Source organism: Malaya genurostris, chromosome 2, assembly GCF_030247185.1.
Source record: "Malaya genurostris strain Urasoe2022 chromosome 2, Malgen_1.1, whole genome shotgun sequence".
In the NCBI taxonomy this organism is placed as follows: Eukaryota; Metazoa; Arthropoda; class Insecta; order Diptera; family Culicidae; genus Malaya; species Malaya genurostris.
In genome coordinates, this window is record NC_080571.1 from 214,611,723 (window position 1) to 214,624,872 (window position 13,150).

A 13,150-nucleotide genomic window follows, 5' to 3' on the forward strand; every position below is an offset into this window, starting at 1 on the left:
ATGCAAAACCGATTTTATTAAGCAAGTCATTTGAAAACCCTTATTAGATAATTGATCAAATTCGAATATCGCATGGCTTACACACTTTAGGCTCTGAAGATATAATCGAAAAAATTACGTAATCGACCATTAGTGATTTGCTGATGATCAAACTCAAATGCATTATCGATGACACATTCGGTTTCTGGAGTTTTGCTGAAATTGGGACGTCAACAATGAAACACGCTTTAGTATGAATTTTTCTCAAATATCTGACTCAATTCATGTCAAAAATTATCTTAATGAAAAAATATGTTTTAATGAGACTGTTTCAATGGTAACAGAGTGGCATTATCACACCGTAAGATGGATTATGAAGCGGTTTTATCTTTCTCAAGTTGGTCCACGAAAAGTCTGCCTCAAAACTGATGCTAGAACCTTCTCGATCTAGGCCGTTTCGGATCACTCGTGTCGACTTCAGTCTATTGCCGGGTACTCATTCTGTTTTCTGGTGTATCGGTTAGGTTTCATCAATAGTTAACGATCAGTATGGCCAAAGAAGCTTCCGAAATGCGTTCGCGTTCGTGTTTTAAGTTCGACTTCAGCAGGTGTGGTAACGAGTAGCAGTATTAAAGCGTGTGTGCTCAGTTACAGATGTATTATTCAAAGTATTGTCCGTCGCTAGCGACAACTTTCTCCCATCTTTCCAGGAATTTTCGGATCCCGGCTCGAAAAAAAGTGTACTCTTTTGACGCTATCCATGATGCAATCCCTTTTTCCAACTCTTCGAAGGATTGAAGATGTTGATCTGCCAGGCCGTGTGCCATCGAACGGAATAGGTGGAAGTCAGAAAGGGCGACATCTGGAGAATACGGCGGGTGGGGCAAGACTTCCCATTCCAGCGTCTCCAGGTACTTTTTGACCACTTTTGCGACATGTGATCTCCTGTGATGGTTTCATCCGGTTTTAAGAGCTCGTAGTAAATCACACCGAGCTGATCCTACCAAAATACAAATCAATACCTTAGCGCCGTGAATATTCGGTTTTGCCTTCGACGAAGTAGCATGCCCGGGCTTTCCCATGATTTTCTGCGTTTAGGATTATCGTATCGAACCACCGGTTACGATTCGATGTAAAAACCCCTTGCGATTTTGTCTTTGAAGCAGTTGCTCACATACAAATAGACGGCGCTCGATGTCTCTCGGTTTCAACTCGTACGGCACCCAGTTTCCTTCTTTCTGAATCATACCCAGGGCCTTGAGACGTTTTGAAATGGCTTGCTGACTCACTCCCAACGATTCGGCAAGCTCTTCTTGGGTTTGGCACGAATCTTCATCAAGCAATGCTTCTAGTTGTTCATCTTTGAAGGTTTTTTTCTCTTCCACCACCATGTTTGTCTTCGACATCGAAATCACCATTTTTAAAACGCTGAAACCACACGATCCCGACACGTTCTTTTACTCAGAGCAGCATCACCGTAAGTTTCTGAGAGCATTCGATGCGCTTCAGCTGCATTTTTTTCGAATTGTAACAGAACAGAAGTAAAACTTCCCGCAAATTGTGAGAATTGGACACATAAACAGACATTTTCGAGTGTGAATAATACGAAAACAAGAATAACTGTCACTGAAACGGCGATGACAATTCGTTAGGCACTGTACACACTCACTTTAAAGGCATTATCATCTATGTATTTTGACCAGCCTCAGCTGGTACAGCCACCTATCGAAAAACGGCGGAAGCAAAGTTGTACACCTGATACTAGCACACGTACCTTCACTTTCCTGTCATCCTACACTGTTTCATTTAATGTATTACATTGTCCCCATAATATTTATTTATCTAAGGTACAAAAATCGGCAGCCAAAATAAATAAAATTACTATATCGAAATTAGGTTTCGAATGTTAGCTTCGAGCTCTCCAGTCGAGGAAAAATTGAAAATAAAACTGAAATGGAAAAAAAATTTCCACGGTTCCGCATTGCGACATACATTTTCGAATGAAATTCTCCTTAGTGGCTAAAGAATGTCCAAGAATCTCACACACTTTTATGACTTGATCCTCCTCAGATCCGGTCGGTTGTGGTTGACGTTTTCTTGTTGTCTTATTGTATACATTGCCGATAGAAGCTACGAATTTAACTTCATCGCACTCAGATTAGAATTGATTGTACATTTCACCATTGTTTTTGTCCAATTGAATATCAAGCACGTACTGTTGGTCGATGTGAATTTACTTCTTAAGTCAATTTTAATCTCTTGTACCTATGATCTTTGTATTCGCTTGGAATCGATTAACCTTGGTCGCAGAATCATTTGTTTTTGTTTGATCTTGTAAAAGTTCTATTTGACCAGAACCATCAACTATTCGATGTACCTTATGATCAAAAATGAACCGGAATTTTCATTTTAAAATTCCCGCGCTAGTCCAATCGGTAAACTTTTATTCTCTCAACGTTGGCAACACTCTTATACACATTCTGTCAAATTTTGACGCATATCGTACGATTAGTTTTTGTTTGGCGTCTATACAAAGAAGTTGAAAAATTTTCGTGTGGCGATTTTTATAATGGATGGTTTCGGCTCGCCTTCGAAGCGCCATTCGGTCGATTGTTGTGCGGTTTCGACGTCATATTCATAGATCCGCACCTCAACACCAGTTATGATGCATTCGATGAATGTGGGGTCACTGTCTGCGTTGGAAATCATCTCTTTGGCCACATCAACACGACGCTGTTTTTGAATGAAATTCAGCTTTTTTTGCACCAGCTGAGAAGCGACGCGTTTCAAACCCAAAACATCAGTTAAAATGTGTTCGGATGATCCATAAGAGATGCCCAACAACACAGCAATCTCTCTAATCGGTACAGAACGATTTTGCAACACGATTTGCTTCACCGATTCAATGTTTTCTTCAGTAACAGACGTTGTTGAGCGGCCAGGGATCTCATCAAGATCCAAGCTTGTACGACCACCTTTGAAGCGTTTATACCACTCGTATGCCGGTGTTTTTCCTAGACACGATTCACCAAAGGCTTTTTCTAACATTTTCATCGCTTCGGAACACTTAAATCCATTTGCAACACAAAATTTGATGCACGCAAGTTGTTCTAAATTTTCATCCATTATAAAAATCGCCACACGAAAATTTTTCAACTTCTTTGTATAGACGCCAAACAAAAACTAATCGTACGATATGCGTTAAAATTTGACAGAATGTTTATAAAAGTTTTGCCAACGTTCAGAGAATAAAAGTTTACCGATTGGACAAGCGCGGGAATTTTAGAATGAAAATTCCGGTTCTTTTTTGGTCATAAGGTATAATACAAACCATATTCTTAAACGATATCTTGTATAGTTACACACTTAGACAAAATTACATCTTAATATATGCACATAAAAAGAGCGTCGTGATTCACTTACATTCCCAATTCAATGCATGTAAAGATAAGTCATATCATTAACTTCACAGTCCATTTATGTGAAGCTTACATCGATACAGACGAAACTTTTTTTTTAAATGTCAATAGATGTAATATTGCGTCATCAACGGAGAAATTACGGAATGTTTAGACTTACGTCAAGCGTAAATTTTATTTTTTTCTAAGAGTGTACACAGATAAAAATATTTTGTCAATTTACATCTATTTTCATGCACATATTTGAAGCAGGAAATTAAACATAAAGTTACTTTACAATTCTGTACGCTTCAATTAAATTTAATCCCAAAACTAAACGTTAATAGAAAGATACAGTTATTTTCATTGGAAATTCAATGTAATCCAATTTAGTTTTGCATCGATGATGGTTTTCAATCAAGCTTTCGATTCCATACTACTATTGATTTACATGTCGTGTAAATTTCATTATTTCTTTCTGTGTAATTCATTGTATTCGTTTGTGCAGAAGGGATGCTGTTTTTCTCTGTGCACATATTCATAGATAGTTTTTCTTACAATAATATTTCGAGTTCGCAATCGTCATTTTTTGTCGGTTAAAAAAATACCAAATCAAGCATTACAACAGTTTGTTTTGAAAGAAGTCATAAGATCTCGGTTAGTGTCACCCGTTGAATATATGGGGCATTCCACGCAAAATCAGCCACCCAAAAAAATTTTTTCATCTATTTTTGGTAAAGAACTCGAAAATATTCGACATATGATTTTCGAGATATGATTTTTTGAAATTTCCCGTTTACAAAAAAAGAGCAATTTTCACTATTCAGCTTTGAGGGAAAATTCTCCTGGTGCAATAGTGATCACAGATTCTGAATCCTTTGAGACTGATGACAATGATGACAATGTGCCTATATTCAGTGACTATACAGATGTAATTCTTACATTTACTTACATTATAACATTGCCTTTCTCAAATTTTAAAATATCGATTGCCTCTTTAGAATGAGTTATATTTGCATTCCGGTTATCTTACCGAATTGAAACAACAATTTCATCCAAAAGATGCAACTAAATTCGAGAGAATGGGAATTTTTACTGTTTTGCCAAAAAACTGGAGTATTCGTAAGATAGCGCATACGATGAACACATCAAGATATTTTGTTACGAAAGTAGGGAATCTCGTGGCAAAAAGGATTTTTGCGATTCCGGGTTTAAAAAGTAAAAACTATTTTTTTATGAAACTCCTGATATCTTTATATTTAAAATCATGAATATTTATATTTTACAGAAAAATAATTTTCCCCTGAAATAGTAATTAAAGTCAAACAATTTTACGAACATGACGATGTAAGTGTTATGATGCCAGGTCAAGAGGACACGAAATCTGTAAAAATTGATGGGAAGAAATGCATAATTCAAAAAAGATTAATTTTTGGGAATCTTAAAGACGTTTATCAATGATTCATAGGTGAAAAAGAAAGGAATCAAAATAAGCTTTTCAAAATTCTACTCACTACGACCAGAGCACTGTGTTTTTGCTGGTACTGCTGGGACGCACAATGTTTGTCTGTGTCCCATTCAAGTAAACATGAGACTGATGACTTCAGTTAATAAACGGAAACATCTCAGTTTGTTTCCTGTGCCGTTACTATTCCCGTGGTTTTCAGAAAGTCAACTGTTTAAATTAATGTTTAGCAACGATTATCGTATTTGCCATTACGAAGATATTTTGCAACTTTTTTTGTGAAAACCCTAGTGAAAAATGCTTTTTGGGCAATGTAAAAAATGTCCAAAGAATGATCAGATATCGAAAAAATTCACGTAGTTTTCAAAAAGAATGAAGTAAAAAAAGTCTATCGAAAATTTTTGCAAAGCTGCAAGAAAATTTCTTAAGCATTTTCTTATTGTTCGGAAACAAACTTTATATTTTCAAAACGTGAAACAAAATTCAAAGAGTGACGATAGTTTAATAATTTGCGATTTTAGGGAAAATTACGCCTTCGCTATTCTTTGGCTTTCATTGGAACAACCACCAAGCGGTTGTATTCCCCACTGTTTTCGATTATAAAATGAACAGCAAAATCGATCATAAAACATTAGTAATTATTTCTGATTGCAGGAAACATTACGCAATAGCTGTGTATGTTTTTCTCGAAGCTCTTAATCAATATTTTTCACAATACTATCCACATATATGCAAGTGCATCTATTTTTCTGACGGCGCTCCTCAGCAATTCAAAAATGTAAAACTTTTTGCGAATATTTTTCATCACGAGCATGATTTTCATCGTTTTGCACAGTGGAATTTTCACGCGACAGCTCATGGAAAAGGGCCATGCGACGATGCTGGAGGAATTATCAAAAGAATGGCACGTCGCGCAAGTTTACATGCTTAGCATTTAAGTCCCCTATTACGAAAAATTTCGATCGATATCTAGTAAGTTTTTGCAAATCGCCTTTAAAGAAATTCAATTGTTCACCGGTGCATTGTAATGACAAATATACTCCAGCGATGAAATAAATTCCATGAATGGTTTCAACTTCGATTCTCAAGCTTTCAATAACTTTAGTATTGAAAGAAGGTAAAATTCGATGTTTAATTTGCCGTTGGACAAAAATGGCAACTCCCCGATCAGATGGTAATAACAGAATGGAGTAATTTATTTCCGAAATATTTTATAACAAATTTTGAAATATTTTTGGCTGGTAAGCTGTTAAAATAACAAAACTCATAACAAAAAAGTCTCTAGCGGGAACGAAATCGTAACAGATTTTGAAACGTTTGTATCACAATTATTATTGAATTTGATATAACTACAGAAGTCCGAAAGCAAAAATTTATAACAGTAGTTGTAGTAAATCAGTTAGCAAATTTAACACAGAAACACTATATCACAGTCAACTATAAGCATCGTTTCAATCCAAAATTGTTGAATGATTTTTTTATGAAATGAATGATTTATGTAGTAATCTGGTTTCTTGCTTTAGTTTTTTGAAATTCTGATCATTATATTTCGATATAAAGCAACAGAAGAACTTCATTTTTCCAATCAATGAACGTTATCATAAGTCTTGCAAACGAAAATAAAACATCATAACTGATTTTGTTATTTTATTGTTATCATAGGTTTTAACCTTCAACTGATTTAATTTGTTAAATATCTCAAAATAACACAAATTGTAATACATATCATCTGTTGATATACTTGTGTTATGATTTTGTTATGTGCATCTGATCGGGTCCACCACCCATTCCAGTAAACTTGTCAAATCGACGAACCACATAATGTGGATTACTTTTCAATTTGACATTTTGTTCAAGAAAAGTTTCTGTCACAATGGCAATATGAATTTTGTGAACTTTGAGAAAATTATAAAATTCATCTTCACTCGATTTCAAAGATCGAGCATTCCAATTTAAAATATTCAAATAATTATTTAACATCACTGTTAAATTTGGAATTCATTATAATATTATTTGAGAATTGCCAATCCGATTTGAAATGCTTCAAAAAGTGATGAAGTCGAATTCATTCGGATGATCATTTGAAAAAGTTGATCTTGTACCTGTAGGTAGATCATTTTATGTTCAGCTATATCGCCTAAATCAACTTCATTTAAAGAAGCGATTGGTATTGAAGGAATATTTGTAGGAAGAAGATTAAATTTGAAGAAATCAGTGCCTTAGAAGAATTAGGTGTGGCGACAGGACATTTCAAATAATTGGATTTATGATTTCCATTGCAATTTGAACATGAAAATTTATCAGTGGTTTCATTCATTGGACAAACGTCTTTCGAATGCGATTTACTACAATTCAAACACCGTATATCCATATGACAATTTTTGGTTCCATGGCCGAAGCCTTGGCAACGACGAAATTGCGTTAAGTTTGCAATACGATTATGCCGTTTATAATGTTCTCAATGAATTTCAATGTGGGAAATGAAACGTACTTTTTTTAAAGTTTGCAAATTGTTTACATCATTTCGATTGAAGTGTATTAGGTAAAGTTCGTGAGGAAATTCCAGAGTGTGGTTTGGAAGTACCATTCACTCTTTTTTTCATAAGTAAATTGCAACTGTTTAAAAACTGTATGTCATCACTATTTTATTACTCACGTAAATCCTTTGTCCCAATTTTACTCGCTTTCTACCTGAAACGTTGCTAACAATAAACTGACAAAGTTAGGATTTGATTTGCGGCACGACATGTGTCGACAAGTTAAGCCCGTATCCGAGCGAGTTGCGGTACGGTACGCTCGGCGTGTGCGGATCGTAATTGAAAAATTCACTGATCCGAAAGTATTGATCCTTCCACTCTGATACTTTGCCAAGATTTAGTTAAAGATTCTTTTTTCAACTAAAAAACCCAAAAAAAAATTAGCCCCAAGTTTGAATATTTTTTTTAATAATCTTCAACTTTTCATTGAATCAACTTTAGAGGTTGTTTCATGGAATCGCTTATTTTAAAGCTAAGGAAAAGGCGCACATTTCATGTCTTGGACGAAAATTGTATCTTTTTTAGATTTGCAGTATAGACTGTTGAAAAAAGACTCTTTTTTGTAAACTCGAAATTTCAAAAAATCGTATCTCGAAAATTCCACGTACCATATTAAAATAAAAATGTCGTGTCGAATATTTTCGAGTTCTTTACCGAAAAAAAATAGTTAGATAAAAAAAAATAAGTAGCTCATTTTGCGTGGAATGCCCCATATACATTTTGCTTTACGATGGAATAACAATCTAAATAAAATATGCATTTAAAGTAAAATTAGTATTAAAATCATAGTAAGCAATATAATATAAACTGAAGAAAACTACTGAATTACGAAAATTTTCAATGATACACAGCAAAAAGTTGTGTAATTTACAGGTGATGCAAATCCATATATGACACAATTCATAAAAACGTAATTCGTCAAATGACGTAATTTTACAAAAATAATTTAAATATGTGCCAAAAGTACTCAGACTTTCAAGCAAACATGTGAATTTCTCATGTTTCTGATTTTTAAAATATATCACAATGCATAAAATATGTGTTATATCTACTGTGAAAGTTAGTCATCTTTAACGCTCGTATAGCGGACCTTACACAATCATTAGGAGTATCATTACTAAAAAATAATATCATTTTAATGAACGCGTAAGGGGCAGTAATAACGAGTTCTCCATGCAAATTTAGAATATCATTACTTAGTGATCATTAAAAATGACATTAATAATTCTCGTGTAAGGGCCGCTTATATGTCGGTCTCAGAAGTCGTAAATTTATCACCCTCAATCTTGAATTTGAACGCGACTCGTTTGCCGCAAAATATCCAAATATCAGTAAACTTCTTCAAAGAAATGCTAAGCCTTGATGAAATCAGTCCAATTCTTGTGATTAACCATATGCAAAACGCTAGAATGTATGCCAGTTTAGCCTCAAAAGATACGTGTATTCGAACATCATTCGTACGAACGAAAAGTCGCATTCTCGTCTACGGACGAATAGACGAAATGCCGTGGTTTCGATTCGTCAGTTTAATCTTGCGAATCAACCGTTCCAACACATTGAAAAAAGTTTAACCGATTTCCAACAAATTAATTTACGAATCTAAAGGTGATTTGTAATCAAATCAAATCATAAATTTGTGTTTTGCATAAAACATTTAGAAAGCATAGCAGTATAGTAAAATGCTGTTTTTTTTTCTGGCGAGCCTTCGAATATATGCGCGGTTCCAAGTTTTTATGCATCAAACTTTACATCTATTAGGTACTTTATGGAAAATACGCCATGGGCAAACATGCTTTATTTTATATTAAATGCATGATTTTTTTACCGACTTGAATAAAATTGGTCCTGAGTACGATATTTATTTATTATGTAGCATTCGTCACTCCCTTGATGCTTGGAATCTTCCTAAAAAGCTACCTGCTTTACCGATCCTTCTTTTGCACAGGAATCGCGCTCGAACACATTCGATTGAAAACAAAAATGGTTTGTTCGCATTCGTTCGAAAGTATGAGTTCGTCGAATAGCCGATACGGACGTAAACAAGCATGATGATACAAAATCAGCGGAAAAAAATAACCAAACAACAAGTGATATCAAAGATTTTCAATTACAACTAAAATCTGTACCAGAACTGATAGTTTAAAGTTTGATGGGCGTTGCTTTTATGCAAGTACGATGTTTAAAAGTGTGATTGATTCGAACGTAAACGTGAATACGAAATTGATATACTTTCGAACGTATCGCATACGGCCGTAAACAGGAATGAGGGTGTATACGATTTTTTCTAACTGTGTAGTATTGCTGTAAAATCAACATGTGAAAATGTCAATAAGTGCCACGGATAAATTGAGCTTTAGAAACGTGCGTCAAAAAACCGAATCAATGCGTCCTCACAGCATCGTTTTGTTCGTGTGCTGTCCGACGTCACTGCCCCTCGGTGGAACCTAACTTACGCAATAAAACCTAGCTTCGAGTGAACCATCTTAGCTTGACTTGAGTGATGTATGCGGTGCATTATCTGAAATTTATAAAAAAAAATAAATGTTCTGCCCGATTACGGGTTTTGATCTTTATCAAAATAAATATTTTAACGTTTGTCTTATGATATCACCCCATGATCGATTATTAGTATAACAAAACTTCAACTGGCACTTTTACTTCAACAAAAGCATTTGGTTAATAAATACACATATTTTGTCACTTTGCACTGTTTGAAAATGTTTTCAAGGAGGAACTATAGGGTATATTCGAATTTCAGCAGCGAAACATTAAGATATTTTAAGAATAAGTGTACAGCAAAAAGTTGTGAAATTTACAGGTGACGCAAATCCACATATGACACAATTCATAAGAAAGTAATTCATGAAACAACAGAATTGTACAAGAATGATATAAATATACAAAAAAACAAACCCCACCTTCAAGCAAACGTGTAAATTTACATGTTTTGGCACTTAAAAATATGCCAGAATACATTAAATATGAATTAGATTTACAGTAAAATTGAGACATTGTTGATGCTCATACATATATGTCGGTCTCAAAAGACGTATATTTACACGATTTTTCTAGGTGTGTGGTCGAACCACGGATAGTGAAACAGCCGTCTTCATTTAAGAGACTATTGGATTTCGCTCTTGGCGAAACAGCTTTCGGGGAAATGTCCTTCTGTCAAATGAATGAATTTCAAAGAAACGGTTACTCCGCTCCTTTTAAGAATTGATTTCTTCTGTTATGAACAAACTTCGTTGCTGGTTCTTAGTATCCAATACAATTACAGGGCACACCTAAGAGCTGCAATCCTACTGACACTATGACACCATGAACTTCTTCAGGTCCCGGGCTTGCAAAGAACTTAATGAGAGCCTAGTACTCGAAGTCATATACCAACACCTAGAAAAGGAAAATCACTATTTTTTCTGATTTTAAGATTATAGAGCAGGAAAGAAAATTCCATCATATTGGTTCACAGTTTCCGATTGCAGAGTCTTTGAATAACTTCGGAGATATCAGAATTTGTTGAATAATTCTTTGTGAATTGTTGCACCTGAAATGAGCTTTGATGAGTATATTATATCGTTAATCCTTAATTTATTCACGCATTATTTTTTATTATTAAACTTACACTATTTTATGATCACTGTTTCATTTTCTTCCACATCTTTCAGTCAATATAATCTCGCTGTCACAAGGAACTGCCATCGGATGGCTGTCACCGTTTCTGCCGCTACTGATTTCCACCGATTCGCCACTCAGCACCGGACCAGTAACGGATATTCAAGCCACGTGGATCGCGTCACTGCTATGCGTTGGAGCCATCTTTGGAACACTTTTGTTCGGATGGTCGGCCGATAAATTTGGAAGAAAATTTTCTCTATGCATCGCCGCCCTGCCACTAGTCGGTTTCTGGGCGTGCGTTGCATTCGGTGGATACGTTGAAATCCTGTACCTTGGACGGTTGCTGGCCGGCCTTGGAGCTGCTGGAGTGTTCCTACTGGTTCCACTTTATGTGACGGAGATTTCGGAAGACAGGTTTGCTAAGCAACGGAACTACAAAGGCGATGAAACTATGTTGATTGAGGTTTGCTTTGTTACAGAATAAGAGGCTCTCTGGGAACCTTTTTCATCCTGTTCATCAACTTGGGAACACTGGTATCGTTCGTCATAGGAACCTACTTGTCGTACCACATCACGTCCTACATTCTTATATTCTTACCGATCCTGTTTTTACTGTGCTTCATTCGGTTTCCGGAAACACCACAACACTTGATTCGATGTAATAAAATTGAGTCGGCTGAATCGGCGCTGAAATATTTACGAGGATATACTTCATCCCCAAATCATGTGATGGCGCTAAAGGATGAAATGTCCAAGTTGATGAGCCAGATTTCTATCCGCGGAAAGGACTCTAGCGACGATTCGTCCATCAAGTGGGCTGATTTTGGTGAGTTGTTCTGGAAAATCTCTTTTCCTTTTTTATTAGTTAGAATTGATAACTATTGATTTGTTTTTCAGCGCCATTTGCCACGAAAAAAGCGATTATCATCGGAATAGTACTCGTCGCACTGAACCAATTGTCTGGATGCTTCGCCCTGATCAACTACACGGCACAAATCTTCGCCGATGCTAACACTGGTCTGGATCCTAACGTTTCTGCCATGATAGTCGGTGGGATTCAAATTGCCGGGTCGTATGTGTCCACGCTTGTTGTAGACCGTTGTAGGAGAAAAGTAATTATTATCTGTCCGACACTCAGCATATCCATAACTTATTCTGTGTTTGATTTTGGTTAGATTCTATACATTGTAACCACATTTGGGGCAGCCGTCGGCCTGACAGCGATGGGAGTTCATGCCTATCTTAAAGTGAACGAATTCGACGTAAGTGTAATCAGCTGGCTTCCCGTGGCCAGTCTGTCGTTCGTGATCTTCATAGCCTCAGTTGGTATGTTGCCGTTGACGTTTGTGATTTTGTCGGAAATTCTCCCACAAAAGGTAAGAGTACTTACTAGTGCCGATGTAAACAAAAATGTCTAGACTCCTTTTCTGTATTTCTACTACTCAGCTTCGAAGTTTCGCCGGTTCACTGTGTACCACCTTCCTGTGGGTGGTCAGCTTTATAGTGGTGAAATATTTCCCTGTGATAGTGGAAGTTCTTGGAATGCACGGTTGCATGTGGACCTTTGCCGGATGCTGTGCATTTGGAGTGTTCTTCAACGCATTCTTCATTCCGGAAACCAGAGGCAAAAGCATAGATGAGATTACGCTGGCAATGGGTAATAGAAGTAAAAATGAAAGTTAAATTAGTTTAAGCAGGGTATATCGTGCATTTCTCGTAAACGTGCCATTTTAAGCAAATCAACAGTAGGTTATAAATATCAGTGCATTGTTGCAAAATCATATCATCCATGAATTTTGAATGGTACCGAAAGTGGTTTTAAACTATCATGGCTAGTGCATCCTTTATTAGAACTCGATACAGTGATAACTTTTAAATAACAGAATTCATAGTTTTACATTTAATTTCCAAAAATGTACAGTGAAATTGCAAACTTTTTACTTCATTGAGCTTACAGTTAGTGTACGAGTCATTGTAACATGGAGTGAAACTGCACTTAGTAGTAACAGTTTTAAGATGAACACGTATTAGCATGAAATATGCAAAGAAAATTTGTGATTTTGTCTCATTATTATTATTAGTTAGAAGTTAACTTATTCAATTTTATCATAATTTATGACGAGGCCAAATCGCATAGTTCCTGTTTTATAGTA

General features: G+C 35.8%; 1 protein-coding gene across 1 annotated transcript in view; it reads left to right on the forward strand.

Moving 5' to 3' along the window:
- LOC131427488 (facilitated trehalose transporter Tret1-like) overlaps positions 1-13,150 on the forward strand; it is a 48,464-nt gene extending 35,314 nt beyond the window's left edge. Inside the window, exons 2-6 of the mRNA XM_058590720.1 lie at positions 11,048-11,411; positions 11,477-11,823; positions 11,895-12,109; positions 12,173-12,373; positions 12,444-13,150. Coding sequence (XP_058446703.1) covers positions 11,048-11,411; positions 11,477-11,823; positions 11,895-12,109; positions 12,173-12,373; positions 12,444-12,680 — 1,364 coding nt within the window. The 3' untranslated portion in view covers positions 12,681-13,150. The remainder of the gene's footprint in view (positions 1-11,047; positions 11,412-11,476; positions 11,824-11,894; positions 12,110-12,172; positions 12,374-12,443) is intronic.